Here is a 22,576-nt window from a genome sequence, read left to right on the forward strand (position 1 = left end):
TTGTTATGGAACATTTCGGATACTTTCTTCAGAAATATTGGACGGATGCATAAAGAAAGCTGGCTTTCAAGTAATTTGTAGGGTTATAAACAGCTACTTGCAATTACATGTTTATTCGGAAGGCTCGCCCTTTACTCATAGGACCTCTTGGTCGTATGCGGAATATTTATTCTGGAAAAATTAATATGATTTTGAAAGTACACAGCTACATCACTTTCACCATAATTAGCACCGTTAAGTCAATATCGATATCGCCGAAGTAGTGTATATCCTTTTACGGAAACCTTGCTGCTTACAATCATCTTGTTGTGGCGTGTCTGGGCAATTAAATAATACTTCGTTTAACCAAGTTCTCCAATTGAATGAGACTATATATATCGCAGGGAGCTGCCACGAGATGATCCATTTGGGATGTCAGAGGAAGGGCCAAAAGTCATTTACCTAAGGGCCGCCCGGCCTAAGGCTATTTTCCGTTTGATAACCAGTAATACCGAATTGAATGACCTAAAAGAAAAAAAACAAGTGCGGAAACATATATTTCATTCGTAAGATGAGGAACAGAAAGAGGGCCCTACTCTTATCCCCAGAAAGGGCGGTGTTAATGTTTCTAAGAAGCCTTGAATCTGATGTCGACGATATTTTCCACGCTTAAGTCATTTCGACACGGTTGTTAACACCTTGTTAGCTACTATAGTGGATGAAATGTAGCACTACCAGCTATGTGGTATATTCATTCGTTGAATAGTTAGACTTCAATTCTGTTTTTGACAAATTTAGCTGAGTATAAAAAGTTATCTCTTTTACACTGACACATTCAATCAAATCGTTTTCTACAATATATATAAATATATATATATATATATATATATATATATATATATATATATATATATATATATATATATATATATATATATATATATATATATATATATATATATATATATATATATATATATATATATATATATATATATATATATATATATATATATATATATATATATATATATATATATATATATATATATATATATATATATATATATATATATATATATATATATATATATATATATATATATATATATATATATTTTTACTTCATTGTAAAGCTACATGACTTATGAGTCAAAATCTGATCAAAAAGAAGAATTAATTAGTTTAGTATTTGATTTTTCAGACTTGCTGATTGAGCTACTTGGAGTTTTAGTATCATATAGCATCAATGTAAAGGAGCTGAAATCAATATTTCGAGTTATGAAGGCAGATGGAGGAAAATGGGTAAGTCATTTTGATAAAACTCTAATAAAACCAATAAAGACATTCAGCCAAAAAATATGAAATATTTCTGATGAATATTCTGGAATATTTCATTTTATGAATAATAATCAACTTTAGTTATAATCATTGATGGTCTAGTGGCTACCATCGATAAGGATCGAGGGCTTGGTCCTTGATCTCACATCGCACATCCCTGGGCAGTTGTAGCTAATATGAGGCTATTCCTTACCCTGCTGCCGCATAATATTTCTTTTCTTTAAATTCCCCTTCTCGTATTTTATTTCTTATTGTGCGTCGCTTGTTAGCAGGAGGGGTTATAGGGCTAATCCCTATATGGGTGCCCATAAGGGGGGGGGGGCTCAGCCCCCCCCCTCCGGCTGAATGACCCTGCCTTATATTTTTATATTTTGTTTTGAGAATTTTATTTTACAGCATTGGAAGTACCGATTAGACCACATAAGCCCCTTCCCCTAAAATTCATCTTATGGGCGCCCATGAATCCTTATCATACTACTGCATAATATCTTTTTTTCTTTGGTGCCCCTACCCTTTCTTTTATCCTTAGTGAAAAATTAAACATCTTCGAAATATGTTTTTTTTTTTTTTTTTTTAGAATTTTGATTGCATTCGTAATACGGTAATCACTTGTATAATTAAAATAGCTGGATATTGGTTTAAAAAAAAAATTATGTATCTTCATTTGCTGTCTAAAATATTGACAGGAAAAAGGACCAATATGAAATTAGGGTAATGTATCTCATTTTTATGAGGAAGCTGAACTAAATTAAAAGATACTGTGTTCATCCTGGTAGTCAGAAGTGTAAATCTACAGTTTCTCAGGGACGGTTAAGGGTATTATGTTCAAACTATCAGGGCATGTGGAAGTTGATCAAATAATGTTATGCATATGCAGGTTGTCGAAATGGCATATATTGGGGGTTCAAAATTGCCCAAAAAAAATCTTTGTTCCCAATGAATTGTATTTCGAGGAGCTCTTACGGATTAATTTTTCTCCGTCCCTTCTAAATAAACCTAACTATAAATGTAAACACTAAAATATTAATATATATAAAAAAACAAATAGCAAGCCAAAATCTTGATTTTGGAGCAGAAAAACCAAAATTAAACTTAGTAAATATTGCTTTTATTAACCAATAAAAAAATAGTGTCAATGAAAAACGAAGATTAATTGATTATACAAAATATTTCTGTTCTAAAAAATAATTTTTAAAGAAAAGTAAAGAGCTAAATTAAACCAACGACAAGCAGAAATAAAGTAATATGATAATTTAAATTTAATAGGAACAGAAATGACTATCAATAAATACATGAGACACAAAACAAACAGAAATTACAATGAATAATTTAGCCAAAAATAGAAATAAAAATAGAAACATAGAAATTACCACAAACAGAAGTAGGGCTAACGTTCAGTAAGCCTTCGAAAAGCTGAACTGTCATTTACTCATTTGCACTTTACTGGAAACAATTTTTATTTCGGACAGTGTGTTTTTATTTGTCATAACATCAAGAGTTATGCCATAACTGAAGAGTTATTGGAAGTTATTCTTTGAATAATTTTTTTTCGGAAAAATCTATTTTTTTAAAATTCATATCGCTTGAAGCCCATCTATTCATTCAATCTGTAAACATTCGAAAATAAATATTTTTGTTGAAATACCGCATTTTTATTCTTCAATTTAAAAAAAAACGTATGGTATTATTTCATATTCATAACAAAATTTCTAACTCTGAATTTCTGGCCACCAGGCACGGCTCTGTTTTTGTTAACTTTAAGCTCAATTTAACTTTGTTTTCTAGTTCTGTGCGATGAATTAATTTCCTGCAATATTACTCACAATAATCTGCTCTGTATTTTTGTCTTCGGAAAAATATTCAATAACTAGGCGCGCTTTAGCTCGTCTCACCATCCAAGAGATGACGACTTTATTCATGTTCTCATCCTTCATCATTTCAACAATGTATTAATATGGATAGGATGGATAACTTGCTCTGCATTATGACAGGGAGCTTGCGATGATTAAACATTGATCTAAATAGATGAGCGTTGATATAAATGATAAGGCAACTCTTAGAGCTTTCTGTTGCCGTGGATTGCTCTTAGAAGCGTAACGGAGGGTGATAATTAGCTCTTAAGTAATTCATGATTTGTTCCTCAGGCGATTTATACATTGGTAAGATTAATATTTTGATCAATCGCTGCACTTTTCGATATAAGCATAGAACTGGGGCTGTTGCAAAGGAAACATGTACAGAAAATAATTCTTACTTAATGCAGAATAATTGTAGTTAACACTTTTTGATGGCAATTCCACTATACTTATCCACTAACCCCCTTAATGTGCAAATATTTTGCCCAAATTTTATATTCCCATGCATTTTGCCATGCATAACGTGGATATTTTCTGTGGGGGGTATTTTCCTCGGGGAGTATTTACCGGGGGCTATTTTCTGGGGGGATGTTTTCTGCGGGGGGGGGGGGGATAAACGCCAAGAACCATATATATGACGGGACCTATGGCGGGGTACCTAAGACGGGACCCAACAAAGGGCTAAAACAGTTTTCTCAGGTCACTTCGTTGGGAAAGTATTGTAGAAACTCCGGAGGGGCTCCTTCGAATGTATATTGAAAATTCCAGCGTCTTTTTAAGATTGTCATTTTATTCAGACAAAGCCTCTTGTTTTTCCAAGCGTTTGTCGTTTGATTTATATAGGTGTGGTTTCTGATGCTGGTCTTTTGAGAATATGGTTTGTCAGAAATCTTTTGGGACTGTAGCCTTCAAGATTTTTGTTCTTGGAAATATGGATTAGAGTCCGTCAGAATTAAGTCCGGGTCCATGGTTCTGTATAAATTACTAGATTCCGTTATTTTGCTGTATAGCTTATCGAGCTTTGTTTCATATTAACTAAAAAAAACAAGTTTTTTTAACTGAAAGTAAGGAGCGACATTAAAACTTAAAACGAACAGAAATTATTCCGTATATGAAAAGGGCTGTCCCCTCCTCAATGCCTTGCTCTTTACACTTAAGTTTGACTCTGTCTTACAACTTTCTTTTATAAAACAATAAAAAAACTTTAGCGTAAAGAGCGAGGCGTTGAGGAGGGGACGGCCCCTTTCATATAGGGAATAATTTCTGTTTGTTATAAGTTTTAACGTTGCTCCTTACTTTCAGTTAAAAAAAACTTGTTTTTTTAGTTAATTTCTGAACGTTTTTGAATTAATGCAGCTTTGATTTTGGCTCACCGTACATGAATATTTAAAACGAAATTGGCTTATTAATTTTCCTTTTTTTGGCTAATTGGCTTTTTTATTTAATTTCTGATCGTCTTTTAAATAATGCTGGGAAATCTGGCACCCCATTCATGGAAATTTCCCTTCCCCCTATGAAATGTCCTCCATGTAAAGATCCTCCCCCGTAACCCTAACTCCAACCCCGACTCCAATCCCGACCACTAGAAAAAGAATCCTTCTGAAAATGCCGGTATATTTACCCATAACCAATACTATATGTAAAGAAAGGGCAAAGTTTATAACTTTCAGCCCTTCCCCCAGGAACTGTGGGGTATTAAGTCATTCTCAAAGACATATTTATTAGATGTCTGACTATGCTGAACAAAATGGCTATCTAAAAATTTTGATTAGGTGACTTCGGGAAAAAATGAGCGTGGGAGGAGGTCAATTTGCCCTCCAATTTTTTGGTCACTTAAAAAGAGCACTAGAACTTTTAATTTACGTTCGAATGAGCCCTCTCACTAGATTCTAGGATTACTGGGTCGATATGATCATCCCTGAGAAAACAAAAAAAAAAAACAAGAAGTCTATAATATTCCTTCTTTCAAAAAAAAATACAAAATTACCCATGTTCTCAAATAGAAGCTTGAAACTTACGTGACGAGGTTATGTGAGACGCTGAATTTGTTGGTAGGCTTTTCATTCAGTTTCTATGACTTTTAAGGGATGTTATCCCCTTTCTTGAAAATCAGGCAAATTTTCTCAGGCGCGTGACTTTTTACAAGGAAGATTAAACTTAATAGAATCTATGTTCTTGGAACCAACGTAAAAATCCGATCATACAGACGCACAAGTCGGTTTCAAAATTTCGTTTTTTAGTGTTTCGTTTATTCTTGAGCTGAGTTTTTGCGTACTTACAGTTCGGAAACATGAACTGTTTGATGCATTTGTGAAATTGTTTGAATGAAAAAAAAAAATAGAACAAAAAAATAAACAGACGAGACAAAAGAAAAAAAATAATCGAGACAGTAGACTCTTACCCACTGAGAAGTCAAATATATGTACATCATATTTTTCATTTTCAGCTTCTGAATCACCATTTCGCGTTGAACACTCTTACCTATCTGCCTGTAAGCTTAGACTAATAACTGAACTCCTTTGTGCAATAATTCGATAATGTCAAATTTAAAGGTTTCTCAAACCAAGCTCATGCCCGTATGCCTGGAACATGGCTTTTCTAAATGTGTTTTGCGTAGGTAAATTTTGGTTGTTTTTCTACATTCGGACAAGAAATCGATGAGTCTTTTTTTCTTTTTTTTTTAATCAGAGGTAATGCTTTAGCGTTGCACTAGTAAAAAGCCACGTGCCATCTACAAATCACTTATTTCTAGTTTTTTTTTTGTCATGCCATTTGATACTAAAGGGTTTGTAGTAGACACATAGAGGGGAGCTATTTTGATTTGAAAATGAAAGTTCTATTCCTCTTTTTCAAAGTCGGAAATGATTGGAGAGCAACCAGCCCCTCCCTTTTCCTTTTTTGCTAGTCATCCCTCGCGTGTTGAAAGAGGAGATATTTTGATATTGGGTTTCAGATTGACTCTAAACTATCAGGGATCGTTTTCTGGGCCAAAATAATTACATATTTTTTTGGCGAAGAGGGAGGGTATTAGCATGCCTGGAAATGGTCTAACAAACTTCTTGTCCCTGATCCATTTGTAAGTTACAGCCATAAGTCCTTGGATCCAGAGAAATATAGTGTGCAAAAACTATTGCTTGGGAACCCCCTCCCCCCCCCCCTAAAAAAATGGGAACCCAAAAAAGGCGCGCATAAACTTTTTTTCTGTTTTGCTGGAAACTTGTATCAAATAGCGACGAAGACCACTCTGCCTTTCCATCATAAACAAATAAGTAGAACAACAGGGAAATTTTTATACAAGACAGTGGAACGCAAATTTAAATGAATATTTTGACCCTATATCCAAGGGCCGTCCTCAGAAAAACAGACTAAAACAGACGACAACGGGACCCGAAAAAGGGCCAAAATTTTTCTGAATGGCTTGAAAATTGAAATTGTATGTTCATGGGCCAAGGGAGCTCTAATGTTCACATTTTAGTTTGCGGACATCAATTCGGCCAAAAACTAGAGCTTCAGAAACGGCCATCTTCCCTGATTAACTTAAACATATGTTCTTCTGAACCACCGTGCAACTGAACCCTCGTGTAACTGAACCACTGCGCAACCGAACCACCTTGCAACTGAACCCACGTGTAACTGAACCATCGTGCAACTGAACCCCTGAACTCAGTTTTTCAGTATTCTACAAATATGAGGCAATATCATTTAGTAAAGCAAAAGTTAGAATTTTTACATGTTCAACCTTGTTGGAATTGTTTGTTTCTTAAAGTCATGATAAATATGCCTATCAAGATCATTCATAAAAAAAAAACTTTGTTTTATTTTTGAAAAAAGAAGAAGATCTGATGTCCAAAACATTAAAGGTGATTTATTTCTCTGTTTTTTTTTGTTTTTGTTTTTTCAGATGAATCAGGCCTTTCTGGACGTAAAGTAATAAACATATGTGTTTAAAATATTTGACCTTTGTGAATCTAGACAACGAATTTTGATCAGATCTTTGAGGAGATTGCAGCCAAAAAGGATATGGGAGGGGGACTGGTTGCACTCAGGCCTTTTTTCAACATTCCTTCAACATGCCGAGAAAAATTAAACTTCATTCCCTCAGGTTTATACCCTCAGCTGTTCTCGACACATTGCAGATACGTTGTCTTGTAAAACTGGATGTACAAAGTACCTCTTGATTTGGTTGAAGATGCTTCTAAACATTTTCAGAATGATTTGGCGGCCGATAGTATCAGCCATTATAGGTATTGCTGGTATTTCCTTTTAACAACCAATAGAGGAAAAAATGTTTCGTTGGGCATTCTTCTTGACTTTTTCCTAAGGTTTGACCTTAACGCTCCATGCTTTTTTTTATTTATAGGACCACACATGCCCTCTTTTCTTGATCAAATAAAACCACCTTGTATGTTAATAATAGACAACTTGCATAACTTACAGCCCTCGCACCAGGGGCTAGGGGTTGTGAACCCTGCAAGCATAGTTATTTAACCTTTGATCTGTAATATGGTCATCTCAAAATTTTCGATCGGATGTATTTGGGGAAAAAAGAGGGTGGGGTGAAAGCCCTTCGATCACTTTTAACGCTTAAAAAGTACACTGGAACTTTTGATTTGCAATCGAATGAGTCCCCCCCTCAAGTTCATACAAAAATCTTTTCCATAAAAACCTTTTTTGTTAAAATTGAGTAACTAGCTTAACTTACAACCCTTGCTCCAGGAGCTGATGGCGGGGTCGTTAACACCAGAGGCATGGTTATTTGACCTTTAGACTATTTTGAAAAAAAACATTTTTTTTAAATTTTGATCGGATGCATTTGGGGAGAAAATGCCGAGGCTGAGGAGAGGCTGATTGTCCTCTTGTTGGAGGAGTAAAGTACGGGTGTCACCACTTATTGGTGCAAAAATGGTGCTACACCACTTACTGGAGGGAAAAGCCCCCGGTGGCGCCAAAGATTATAATGATATCCCCGCGCCTACCACAACGGTTCTGTAAATATGGGGTGTGCTAGTACCGAATTTACTTTATACCCTGCCCCAGGGTATGATAATGCGATCGAGCGGTCAAAGGGCCCCTTTAAGGCCAAGTGTACCCGTCCTGGGTTACCGCTAATATTTCTAACTATTTCCTTGAAGGTAACGAACCCCCCTGTCAATATAATAATGACAGTGTCTCGTAACTCTGTTCCAACCCTGTCTTGGTTTCTGGAAAATAGTACACAGTTGTAGAAAATATCTTACTTGTAATCTTCCAAAGGTCACATATAACAAAAAGAATAGGCTTCCCCAAACGGGGTCTAAATGCAGACTAACTGAAAAATTCTTTATCCTCCCTATTATTTATGTTATCAAGGCACAGCCCATCCAACTTTGTTTTATTTTTCGCCACTGCAGGCTGAATCTCCAAATTTTGTCTCTTTTGCATTTATTTGTTCTTTTTCACTTTTCTCAATTTTTCCATGGCACAAAATAATAAATCATCGTTAAATCTGATTTGGACTCCAGTGTCCGCCATCTTTGAGTGCATTACTTCATTGTAGCTCCGTTTAATATCTCTTTTCTCCCTCTTAATTTTCTTTACTTTTACCACCGAAATAAATAGTTCATTATCAAATGGGAACTGAATTCCGACATTTGGTTTTTCATATTGTACTAAAATTTCTCGAACTTTACGAGGAAAAGCGCGTACAATAAATTTCGTCTCCTTTTTCTCTGGTACAGTCAGCGCTTCATTTTGGCAAACATTTTTCGGCGTCTCACACTCGTTAAAAGTGTTCTCAAGTTTTCCAATTTCTGGAAATTTTCCCGAAAAATCATTCTCGCGCGTCTTATTTTCAATATATGGTCTTTTTACGTCCGCATCCCTTTTTTTGGATTATCAACATTTTGAACACGAGTACCAAATATTTCATTTTTCCGACAGGGCGGCACAGCCTCCCAATTTGTTTTATGGGCTGGTCTACCTTCCCCCGGTAGTCAACGAAGTTGTATATTTTCTCGTTACAGCATTTACTTTCTGATAATTCTCTGATACTCTCTTACTCATTGGCATTCCCTTACAGGCTTCACCAGCTTTAGTACGGTTTTCCATACGAACCTGATGATATATTTCATTGGCTTGTCTATCTTTTTCAATTTTATCTATCTCATCCTGTAATTTTTTCAAATACTCTAGGTGCTTTCCTTTACTCCTTTTTCTATGGGCCTCTCTGACTTTTCTTTCTTCCTCTTCTCTTTGCTCTATTTGTTTCCTATCTTCCTCCTCTTTTTGCTCTCTTATCTTTCTCTCTTTCATGTAATTTGATAAATATTGTGTCATATCTACATGACTTTTTTTCGTGAGCCCCTGCTGGAATTTGAGCTTCTGCTACTCCTGCTATTCGGACTGCTTTGATTCCTTCTGTCATTATATCTTCCTAATTCATTTTCTGAATTCATTCGTTCCATATCTGTATTATCTCTTACCTGCAACTCTCCTTTATTTTGCAGATCCTCTGAGGGGTGAGTTCGCCTTGTTTTTGACGTATTTTTCTTCCTTGTTTATCTTGTACCCCCTCATTTTACCGTGTGTACTCCTATCCGATTATATTATCTGTTAATTAATTAGTCACTCTTGGCAAGTTTAACAATTGGCACACGCAAAAACTATGAAACGCAATTACTATTGTTTATATCCGCTCCGTGTAATGAGATTCAGCAATTTTTCAAATAATCGGAACATCTAGATTTCATTAGGGAATAACGACTTCTTTCGCAGCAAGCAATTTTACGCGAGTGAAATCAATTCCGAAAAACGAATTAACAGGGCTTGAACGAGAAAGTAAACCGAAAAACTGCACGAATATTCCATTAGTGAATTAGCTGGACTAAACTTAAACAGGGAAACTACCCTGTAAAACGAATCACGTATCCTCCCTGGATACTCGTACTCCAAATATAATCTCTTTTTAGGCCGATTACTCAATAGGACAGGTTCCTCCCACCTTCCTTCTCAAATATATGCAGCAAACTGACAAATCCTTCTAATTTGCCGTATTCAATAATCTTATAACCTTCGTCACTGAAGATTATATCTTCATAAGTCCGCCAATTCACTCAAATAATAACCCAACTTTCAACGTGTTCTTATCTGTCCTTAAACCCTGTAATACTTTTCAATTCGGAGATTCCCCTACTGTGAACTCAAACTCCGTTAATTTCACGTTATTCTTTTTTATATTTGTTTAATTAGGCAAAGCCTATTATAGACATTCCTAATCCTATTAACTGATTCCGTTATTTTGTCTCTCTATATGTAATCACAATAGGCTACTCTGTAGGCTAAATTAACTTATCTCTTCGAAAGTACGGAATTCTTTTACTATCAGTGCTGTTGATAGCTCCTTTTGTTGCTGCCACCAGTGTTGGAGGGGTAAAGTACGGGTGTCACCACTTATTGGTGCAAAAATGGTGCTACACCACTTACTGGAGGGAACAGCCCCCGGCGGCGCCAAAGATTATAATGGAATCCCCGCGCTTACCCCAACGGTTCTGTAAATATCGGGTTTGGTAATACCCAATTTACAGTATACCCTGCCCCAGGGTATGATAATGCGATCGAGCTGTCAAATGGCCCCTTTAAGGCCAAGTGTACCCGGCCTGGGTTACCGCTAATATTTCTAACTATCTCCTTGGAGGTAACGAACCCCCCTGTCAATATAATAATGACCTTATCTCGTAACTCTGTTCGTACCCTGTCTGGGTTCGTGGAAAATTAGTGCACAGTTGTAGAAAATATCTTACTTGTAATCTTCCAAAGGTCACATATAACAAAAAGAATAGGCTTCCCCAAACGGGGTCTAAATGCAGACTAACTGAAAAATTCGTTCTGGAGAGCGACTCATCATAGGGGTGGACCTTCGCTTGCCCTAGCCAATCTCAAACCCCATTCAAAATCCATTCTACTTTTTCTTAACTTTACCTTTTAATGGCTCAGATCAGGAAGTCCAAAATAGAATTTAGTTCAAAGCTTACTTATTGCGAAAGAATTTAACTTAGCAACAAAAATTCAACTTGGGATTACAAATTATCTTTTAGGCAAATATAATTACAGAAAAGAAAATGGGTCATTTATCCGAAAGAAAAGAAACAGGGGTGGAACCTAAACACCTCTCATTGCCTTTTTTTCTTCAAATTAAACTTAAAATTTCAATTTCCAGTCGAATAACCCTTTTCTAAAGTTTATACGACCATCCCTTCTATAAATTTCTTAAATTTTAACAATGGGTAGCCTGTAATAAAATATGACCCTTGTTCCGAGGACTGTGGGGTTATTTGTTAATCACGTTTATTAATCACGTTTTATTGTTCGATTGGAAATTGAAAGCTTTAATGCCTTTTTTTTTTAAGTCAAAAGGGATTGAAGGGTAACAAGCCCCCCTCCCCTACGGGAAAAACACCTGTGAAAAATACCTCCAGGAAATATCACCTCGTGAAAAATACTCCCCCCCCCGGAAAAATATCCCTTGCCGTGGGTTGGTATCCAACCACTTTCGCCTCATAAGAAAAGACCAGAACTTTCTGGGGATTTAACGCCTGGACCCGAAGACAGTGACAGGGTGAAGGAAACCCCCATTAACAGACATGAAAATGGAGAAATAAATCTGGCTTAAAGAGTTCGTATCGTCCGATTTTCTTTGTTTTTGTGACAACAAAACAGAACTTTTTTATTAATCATCTTGACAGTAATTTATGTTACAACTTTAAAAAGCAAACAATTCGAGCAAGGTTGAACATGTAAAGATCCTAACTTGTGTTGTACCCAATGTGAATACGGTGGTTGAGTTGCACGAGAGTTCAGTTGTACGAGGGTTCAGTTGCACGGTGGTTCAGTTGTATGGTGGTTCAATTGCATGGGGGTTCAGTTACACCGGGTATAGTTAAATGTGATTGATTTGCAAGGGAGTTGAGTTGCACGAGGGCTCAGTTAAATGGGGTTCAGTCGCACGATGGTTAAGTTACAAGAGGGTTTAGTTACACGGGGGTTCAGTTGCACGGTGGTGCAGTTCCATGGTGGTTCAGCTGCACGGTGGTTCAGTTGCACGGTAGTTTAATTGCTCGGGGTTCAGCTTCACGGTGGTTCAGTTGCAATGGAACCGGTTTAGGGACATGGTCCCTCACAAAATGGGACCCGAAAAGGGCCCAAAAAATGTCTTATCAACTCAAACTTATACCCTTAAGTCCTTTGGTAAAGAGGACCCGAATGCCCAAGAAAAAACTACTACTACTCCAACTACTAACAACTCACCGCAGTACCTAGCTGCCTGAGGCCAACACAGCTACGCAGGCTCCTCCTCCATCCCAATCTATTCAAAGCCTCCCTTTGTACGCCCGCCCATGAAGTTCCCATTTCCTTTAAATCTTTCTTTATGGCGTTCTCCCACCCCAGACGGAGACGACCTGCGTTCCGTTTAGCCCTAGACGGTTGGCCGAAAAGAACAATCTTCGGCAATCTTTCATTCTGCAGCCACACAACGTGCCCTAGCCACCTCAACCTTTCTTTCATTATAGCTCTAGAGAGCGGTGTTGAACCACATTTTTCGTATAGCCTATTGTTTGAAATACGGTCAGTCAGCCGGGTACCCAGAACAATCCTTAAGCAATTTCTAAGGAAAACATCTAGAAAACCTTCATTCGCTTTTCGGAGTGTCCATGATTTAGAATCATATTTGACCACTGTCATAACTATAGCTTCTAATATTCTAATCTTGGTTTGCATACTTACCTTCCTATTCTTCCAAACTTTTTTTAACTATGAAAAAAACACCCTGAGCCCGGGCTATTCTACTTTTGACATCTTAACTGCTCTACCCCTCATTGTTAATGATACGACCAAGGTAAGTGAAGCTGCCCACCTGATCAAACTTTTATTTACAGAACGTTAACTTTTCGTACTTACTATTCCTGGCCTCTATGGAATAATATTCTTCACAAAAAGCCTCAAACCTGTTCTAGAACCACGTACCTGCAAAACCCTAAAAACTCCCTTGAATTGGACCCCACTGCTAAATTGAGCGCTTCGATCGTCAGTATAATCTAAGTTCAGGAGATTTTTTCCTCCCCATTTGATTCCGTGGTCTCCCATTGCCTTTCCTGTGCTCCTTAAGACAAAGTCCATCAAAATAATCCATATAAAGGGGGATAGAACACAACCCTGCTTAACTCGTGATTTAATACAAAACCAGCTGCTAACCTCATTTCCTACCTTAACCGCAGCAGTGTTATTCTCGTACATAGCACTAATCACTTTAATAGCACTAATCACTGTATTTGTCTGGTATACCATACAAGGATAAAACCTGTACTAAAGCTCGTCTATCAAACAGAATCGGACGCTTGCTCATAATCTATAAAACTGAGGACCAAAGATGTTTGAAAACTCAGGCACTTCTCAATTATTAACCTAAGAGTGAAAATTTAGTCGACACATCCTCTACCTTTACTAAAACCGGACTATTCGCCTTTTGAAGCTTCGTCTACAGCATCTGTTAGCCTAAAAAGTACGAGTATCATATCACTAAGTAATTCACTAGCTACAGATACCAAACTAATCCCTCGGTAATTACCACACTCACTTTTATCACCTTTCTTGTAAAGTGGCTTAATTACGGTTTTCCTAAAATCGTTAGGTACTTCCCCTTTTTCAAAAATCATATTCATAATCTTTAGTAACTTATTTCTAACCTCAGAGCCACCATATTTAAGAAACTCATTTACCACCCTATCAGCACCTGGAGCCTTATTATTTTTTAATCCTTTTAGTACTGTCGCTAATTCCTCCTCACAAAACAAATCTTCCTTTACATTCAAGGTATCACACACTTTTTCATTTTCCTCTATATTTCTTCCTTCAACTCTATCTCGGTTAAGCAAATTCTGAAAATGTTCGGCCCATCTCTCTTCAGTTTTTTCCTTATCGCTAATTGCGGCCCCATTCCTATCTTTAACTGGGCCAAGTCCGCATTGACTACTCCCTCTCAATTTGTTAACATGCCAGTACAATATTTTACTATTATGCCGTCTAGCTGCATCTTCCAGATCCTCGGCAATTTTATCCATGGCCTCTACTTTACACAATAATGGTTCCAGAAAAAGGGGAAGACTTTTTTTTCTAACGGCTTGAAGTTTACACTTGCATGTTCCTAAACCACTGGCTGAATAAGTTCAATGAAGTACCTGAGGAAGAACTTTATTTCTAAATAGCAAATATAATTTATTGAAACAAAATTATTTTAAATGTATTGACTTTTGACGCCCAAAAAGAGGCTTTAAGTTTGTTTCGTCTCTGATACGGCTTTTAAGCACACGTAGAGACAGAGCCAAGAGAACCTTAATAATGACGAAACCTAAAAGAAACCTAGATTGTATTGATTCGTGAAGTTTTAAATTAGATCTATAAAATTCCGCATCGGTGCAAAATAAAGTAAGCCGCGTAATGTGAATGCAGTAATAATATAAAACTAAACTTTTTCTTCACTCTCAGTTCATTAGCTCTAGGCTACTGAAGATAAAAGTTACTTGGATTTTTGATTTTTATGAGTAATAATCCTTCTCTCAATCCATTCGTGTTTCGAGTTACCTTTACCCCTCTCCTGTTCAGAAGCCACAATTTTAGATTCACTTGATTCTCCCTCCATTGCTCCCCCCCCAGTTTCAATCTGATCCCGAAGGCTGTTAATTTCTGTTCCAGAGACATTAAAGATGTGATATTAAATTAATCTAGATGCACGTTATACCCTTAGTCGTTCCTGAGATAGTGCAGATACCCCATTTTCACAACCTGTTTTGAATATGAATGTGTCTTGCGGCTTAACCATGCAGAAATTATATGTCTTACAGAAGCTTATGGTGCAAAAATGTTATTTTTGCCTGGATTGGAGAGATTTCAGTGTTTTTGTTACTCCCTTTTCCTCTCCCAACACTAAATTTGAATTTCCCTTGCCCCATCCTCCCCTTCCTTTGCCCAAAAGCACCTGAAAGTTTCAACTCTATTCCCCAATTAGTTCCCAAGATATTGCAGACACGATATTTCAATGAACTGCATACACATAGTTCCATTTATTTTACCTCCGCCTTGCCTCCCCAAGTCAAAATTTAAAGTCTACTCGACACACCTCCTCCTCTTTTTGAATGCTTTGTCAAAGTCTTAAGTCAATTAAGTAAGCGATTCCCGAGGAATTGTAAATAATTGGAAGGTGCACATAGCTCTTTTCATTTACTCAGGCACGTGTGTTATTTCTAGCTTATACTCTGGGGAGCAATGGAACCTCAGCATAGCAAACGCTCGGTACGAGTTCACTCGAAACACAACTGATCAAGAACAAAAAAATTTGGCCCATTTTTGTACCCCCTACTCCCCCTTCCCTGCACTCCCAACAATATGTACGATTTTCTCTTATCTAAGAGAGCGATTTCTGAAAGTTTTGACCTAATTAGGTCATTTATTAGACCTTTTAACCATTTTCAACGAAATGGTGATCTCTAATTTTCGTTCAGCTGTATTGGGGGTTAAGTGGGGAAGGGGTGGATTGTAAAAAAGGGTGCAAGAACTTTCAATTTCCAATCGAACAAAACCCCTCCGAAGTTTCTGAGACCACTGCTTCCATACGAAGTGGCATGAGGGAAGGAAATTAAATAATTATTTTGTTTGAGTAAGAATTAAATTCTTAATTAAATAAAATTAAAAAATCCCAATTACTGAGACGATTGATGATTCCTGCTATTTTATTTCTGGATGCTCATAAGGCCTTTGATTCTTTAATCCACAGTATTCTTCTTTCTAAACTTTTTCATTCTGGCGTAAGAGGTAGTGCGTTTCTTTGGTTCAAGTCTCAAATGACCATGGGGTCTCTCCAAGGGTCAATTCTATGGTCAGTATTGTTCTCAGTATGTGTGAATGACTTAATTTTCGCAGTTAGAAATGAAAAACCTGTGTTTTGTTGTCGTCTATGTCATACAACATTCTCCGCGCCCATAACTATAGTTTGCATTTCTTAGATTTTCGTGTTGCTTTTGCTGATGATACCACCCTTGTTATTTCTAGAAGAACAGAGGATGAAGTTTGTTGGTAGTTAGTGGACCTATTCAAGAGGTTTCCTATTTTGGTTTGATGCTAACTCTCCTGCCCTAAATGTTTCTAAATATAGTTTTTTAGTTTTTTTATCGTGTATCTCAGGCTTATCCTCAACTATATGAAATTCATCGGTTCCAAAGGCTCTATTAGGAGGCCAAAGGATGCCCATGTCCGTTTCCTAGGTATCCTCCTAGATGAAAATTTATCTTTTAAACATCATATACACTTGATTAAAAGAAGATATGCAGAAACCTTGGAGAAAACTCAAACATATTTATCCTGCCTGGACAAATTCTGAGAATCCTATTTCAGAGTTTACTTCATTTTTATATTACTTATTGCCCAGTTATATGGATGTCTACTTTTCCTTCTTTTCTTAAACCGCTTTCCAACACTTACAATAAAGCTATAAATCTGATCCAGGATGTTAATTGTTCAGCAACTAAACTGTTACTTGATGTTGAAAAACTTGGTATTCTGCCCTGTGTGTCTTTCTCTTTTAATCAGCTCCAGGGTGATATTCCCAGGTCTTTTCCTGCGTAATTCTCAGAAAATTCAAATTCCGCACACTTCAACAGTATGTTCTGATTTCAATCACGTCCTTGCGTGTCGTTTGTATGGAATATGCCACAGTATATAAATAATAGACAGTATGATCGTTCCCTATCTCACCCATTATAAAAACCCGGACCGAGGTGCGAATGCTCCGGAGAACGTAAAAACATAAGCGACATTAGATCTTTTCACGGGTAGACAAGTCAGATTTCTCTTGAACGCGAAACTTGGCTTCAACGTTGTAACACTAAATTTTAAAGAAACTAATTTTAAATTAATATATTTCAATACATATATGAAAATCGGTAATTAGAAATGCAATGTTATTATTTGATGTTTTTAGGAATTACAAGTAGGTTTCGAAGTCTCGAGTCGGTTTCAAAGGCGTTTTGAGAAACTTTCTGCCAAAATACGTGTTCCAGGGTAATCGAACCGCTGACACATACTAACATTAGTAACCCGCTAATGAAAGAGTATGTGGGAGGAGCTGTTTGTACGCACCGAGAATGAAGAGCCAGAAATCGTCTGCGGTGAACTTACTGTTAATTATCTTTATACAGTAGAATAGGCCTACCCTTTCCGATTCGGCTCGAGAATGCCATTCGTTTGGCACCTTTAAAAGACTTGTAAAAAAAATTGGTTTCCACATGATTATTATTATTATTATTTTGCTTTTTTTGCTTTTTTGTCTCCTTTTATGTATAGCATTGATTGGAGTTTAATTAATTATATTTAATTTATTTAATGTGTTTAACTTTTCTCTTCTGCTGATTTAGTGCTTAATTGAGTCGTATGTATTCCCCCTCTTTTACAGGCCAAGGAACCTTTGGCAGATTAGAAGAATGTATTCATTGTATGATTAATTAATTATGAATAAATCTTTTCTTACCAGGGATTAATATTGTTCTATTTTAAGTAATCAACCTAGTTTGGTTAGTTTAATATGCAATAAATTTTAATCCATTTGTTCCTGATTTTAAACGTATTCCTTTTGAATGTGAAGAAAATCTTGTTAGATCGTTTGTTGATTTTTCAATTAAAAGTTTTGCTTTTACAAGCTAAACAGATTGCTTCAATAGCTGCCAATGTTCATTTCTAAGGTTTTATTTCGGCATTGATTTTCTGCATGTTTGTAAGAATCAAACTAAAAGGGAAAGATTTATAAAATAAGAGTAACCTTTTGAAATAGTAAGATTATCTTGAAAATCACACATGTAATTATTCTAAGAAGTGGTTTTTCTCGTCTGTAATCTCGATTAGGATTGTGATATCTTATTTGATATTTATATTTTGACAAGAAAAAAACACATTGTTCAAAATACATGTGTTTTTTTTTGTAAAGGGCAAATGATACTCATGTCTTTTAGAAGGTTTGAGAGGAGGGGGGACGTTGGGTTTTGTTTTTGGTCTTATTAGTTCACTCATAGTAATTACTCTTTATTTTAATTATCATGTGGCGATGTTTATGCTAGCTATGGGTTTTAATATAGCCCTTTAGTTTGCTTTGAAAAACTCCTTTTTTTAGAAAGCTTTTCTTAAAATTAATTACTTAAAAGAGGTCACAGACCTCTTATTTTCTGTCAGGACTTTTGGCTTCCCTTTAGTGGCATCCATCATAAACCCTAAAAAAAAAGTATCTAGTTTTCCCCTAGAGAATATATTTGAAGTACCAATTATCCCTCAAAATATAGAAAGTCCAAAAGTTGGAAAAAAAATCAAGAGAGTTCTAATTAGAGGCTCTCAAAAAAACAAAAAAACTCACCTTCTTTCACTTAGACATTGCAGTATAGGACATTTAATTTCATACATCACCGAGGAGCTCTTTACAAAATAACATTTCAACAATCTAAATAACATTTCTATAGCGACTGTTTTGACCCACTGATTCTAATGTTTTCTTGTTAATTTTAGCCAAGACATTCTATAAAGCTGTTTGATGTTTTGGCTCACACAACTAGCCGGAACGGACCAGATGCCTTTTTCAGCTTCCCTGGAAAAAAAGGATCCGTAAGTTTCATTTTCTTTCTTGTGAACGAACCCTCCAAAACTAAATCATTCCAAATAAGTTTTGGTATTATTCTCGAGGTATCCTTCCAACTTTAAAATAGAGTTACGTTGCTCTTATTGTTTATAAATCCTGGGACACTCCAAACTATTTGCAAATTGTAATTTTATGGCCTTATATTGCCTTTATATGTATTAATTTATACCTCGTACTTATTTATAATTTATTGAAAAAATATGATTTTTTAAAAGTTGTGATTATAATATGCGAAAAAGGATAACGACCCTCCAGAGGCATCGATGTTGCATAATTTGTTGATAGTCGTCGACATCTCAGCTTCTTTTTGCTGGGACAGGTTGCAAGCCTGTTGCCTAACCTTGCGGCAATCGACATCTCACTCCGGGCCTCGTATTGCCAAACAGAGATTGATCCACTGCGCTACCACAGGATTAAGTATGTGAAACACAGCGATAATTTTAAGAATCTTATCACAAAATCTATTCACTGAGATTGCGCCTAAATTGATTTGTGGCTTTACTAATTGTAATATATACATACTGCTTCTGTTAGAATTCTAATGTGAAGGTTTGTTGAAAGTTCTTTTCTAGTACACTTTTAACTACCCTTCTAGTATTTGTATTTTTTACCCGACGAGTATTTGTGGCAAATTTAAATTTAAAGTATATTTCTGATGGGCTGTTAGAACATTATAACCCGCTAAATTATAAGTAAAATCTAATCGAAGAAGAAAGAAAACCTATCAAAAGAAAGAAAATTTGCTGTAAACATGAGCCCAAAGAATTAAATATTTGAAACACTTTTTATCGGTTATGATTTGTAATAAATTTTATAACTGTTTAGGGATGACTTTAAATAATAAAGTGGTTAATTCTATAAAAGTTATATATCAGCAAGTTCTTCGACCAAAAATACACTGTGTTCACTGTAATACAAATTCTTTATAAGCCCTCACAATTAAGTCCCATGTGTCCGCTCGTCTTAACTCAATTTAGGACCGAGTTTAATTCAGACTTCACTAGGGAAGCGGATAATTTGGCTGAAGGGAAAAAAAAAACAAAAAACAATTGAGTCCAAATTGGTTCCTGCTTTTGTGTTGCTTTCCTCTGTGATTAGTTTTCTCCTTCATTGGTGAACATGAATAGAGAGGGATTTTCTTAATAGAGACCTTTTTTTTCTTTTCGCTGTTCTTTTCCGCTAATAGAGTATACATGGGTAAAATATTTAATTACGCACTAGCACAAGAAAAAAAATACTCTCAGCTGTTTCTATCGAGTCATAGTCGATACAATATTGTTGACTTAGTGAAGAGCAATATGTCTCCCATGTTTTGTTTTTCACCCTCATCATATACAAGGGATTGTCGTGGAAACTGGGAAAACGAATTACTCGATATTACTACTATTACTGCTACTAACTTACTGCAGCACTAAGTTGCCCGAAGTCCTCCATCTCAATCTGCTCAAAGCTTTATAATTTAACCCCCTCTCACAGAGTCCCAAGTTCCTTTAAATCCTTCCTTATGACCTTTTCCCACCCCATTTGGAGACGAATTCCGTTTTACTTGGCCCCTTGATGGATTGCTAAAAGGCACAATCTTTGGCAATATGTTGTTCTTTATCCGTGAAAAATGGCTTAGCAATCTCACCTTTTTCTCATTTTAGTCCTAAAAAATTGGATGGCACCACATTTTCCGTATAACTTGTTGTTTGATAATCGGTCAGTCAAGTGAATACCTGAGACTATCCTTAGACAATTCCTTTGGGAAATATTTAACAAATGTCCTTTAACCTTTCGAGCGCCCACGTTTCAGAATAATACTTGATCACTGCCATTACTGTAGCGTCCAATATTCTAATCTTCGTTCATTCAAATCCTAGATTCTTTTTCCTATTCTTCCAAAATTTTGTCAACTGTAAAAAACACCTTGGGTATCGGCTATTCTAGTTTTCACACATCTCTGCATCCACCATCTTAACTAATAATACAACCCAGGTAAGTGAACCTATCCTCTCGATTTTTTTTTTTTTTTTTACCTAATATCATATCATCGCTCATTTATTCCTAGCCTAAGCGATCTATTCTTCTTACCGTTAATTTTTTTACCTGGTCTTGTACCTTGAACTCTCAAAACCTCTGAGATTCATCCATTTGGCTAAAATTTATATCTAGGACAGTCACACCATCTGCAAAATCTAAGTCTAGGAAAGTTTGTATTTGCAATGTTCCTTGGGATAAAGTTCATCAGAGTAATCTGTCTAAATATTGATAGGACACAGCCCTGTTTAACTCCTGATTCAACACCATACACACTACTAACCACATTTTCTACCTTAATCGCAGTAAAACTATTCTACCATGAGGATGGGACCTTCTCTAAACCTTTTCTATCAGCTGAATCTGATATCTTTTCATAATCTATAAAAACCGATAACTAAAGGGATCTGATGATTCAGACTTTTTTTTTTTACTTAAAGCTCTTGCTCGGCAGCGTCGCCAGCGTAGAGGGAACCAGTCGTCAGCGCCGTCAGTCTTCTCCAGAGTGGTCGGTTCAGGGCGAGGGTTGTCACTTCAGCTGGGTTGATGTTTCTGGAGGCAAGCCGATCACGGATGACGTCCGCCCATCTGGTGCGTGGTCTTCCCCTAGGACGCCTCCAGCCGTTTGCAGCTGGGTTGAAATCGAAGATGAGCCGGGTGGGTGTTTGGGCAGGCAGACGGAGCAGATGACCATACCTACGCAGCGAGCGAGACTCAAGCTGCTCGGACAGGGGTGGGAGTTTGAAGGACCTGAGGATTTCTGAGTTTCGTACCCTGTCGGGCCATCGGGAGCATTCTATTTTTCGGAGGTGTTTCGGAGGTGATTCAGACCCTTCTCAATTATTAATCTAACAGTGCAAAATTGGTCCACATATCCCCATCTATTCCTGAAACAACAGTTCTTTTCTTAAAAACTTATCTACGACATCTAGTAGTCTAATAAGTATCGTGCTAAATAATTTGCTTTTCACAGAAATCTAGTGAATACCTCTGTAATTACTACACTCACTGTCATAACCTTTTTATGGTGGCCGACGTTTAACCCCCTCTCGGAAAATACCCCCCGCGGAAAATACCCCCTCTCCCAGAAAATACCCCCCCCCCCGGTGGAAAATATTCCCCCGCGGAAAATACCCCCGCGGAAAATACCCCCTGCAAAATACACCCGTGGAAAATAACCCCTCCCGTGGAAATGCCCCTAGCGGAACAGCCTCCCTCGAAAAATACCCCCTGGAAATACTCCCTCCCTCGTGGCTGGGTGGTCTCCAATCATTCTCGATTTAAAAAAAAAAGGACCAGAACTCTCAATTTCTGATCTAATGAGCACCCTCCAAAGTTTCTGCGACCATGAGGTGGAGACGTGAATAAGTAAAGGGGCAGTCGAAATAAATTCTGCTCATTTTGGAGTTTAATGTTACTCTTTACTTTCATAATAGCAGCGAAGACCAAAAATATTCCCAGAAATCATAAGAGAGTAGATATCAATTTCACATTTTTGATGCATTTTGTAAAGTTTCTTTTGTACTCAAGGATTTTGAATCAGGATGATTGAAAAGTTCTGTGGAATACCCTTAAGTCGTGCTCCCTCAGCCCCCTTCCTCTCTCTATACTTATTACAAATAGTATTTAAGGATTTCTCATCTCGCTGATTACAAACCTGAAGCAGACAGTATAATGT

At 36.7% G+C, this 22,576-nt stretch overlaps 1 protein-coding gene across 1 annotated transcript in view; it reads left to right on the forward strand.

The window, feature by feature from the left end:
* The window catches only part of rg (A kinase anchor protein rugose), a 334,338-nt gene that overhangs the window by 66,749 nt on the left and 245,013 nt on the right, over nt 1–22,576 (forward strand). Inside the window, exons 5-6 of the mRNA XM_089088303.1 lie at nt 1,184–1,284; nt 18,750–18,845. Coding sequence (XP_088944429.1) covers nt 1,184–1,284; nt 18,750–18,845 — 197 coding nt within the window. The remainder of the gene's footprint in view (nt 1–1,183; nt 1,285–18,749; nt 18,846–22,576) is intronic.

The sequence above is a fragment of the Artemia sp. Qi Xiang Cuo genome, chromosome 4, assembly GCF_049724085.1.
Source record: "Artemia sp. Qi Xiang Cuo chromosome 4, ASM4972408v1, whole genome shotgun sequence".
Taxonomy (NCBI): domain Eukaryota; kingdom Metazoa; phylum Arthropoda; class Branchiopoda; order Anostraca; family Artemiidae; genus Artemia; species Artemia sp. Qi Xiang Cuo.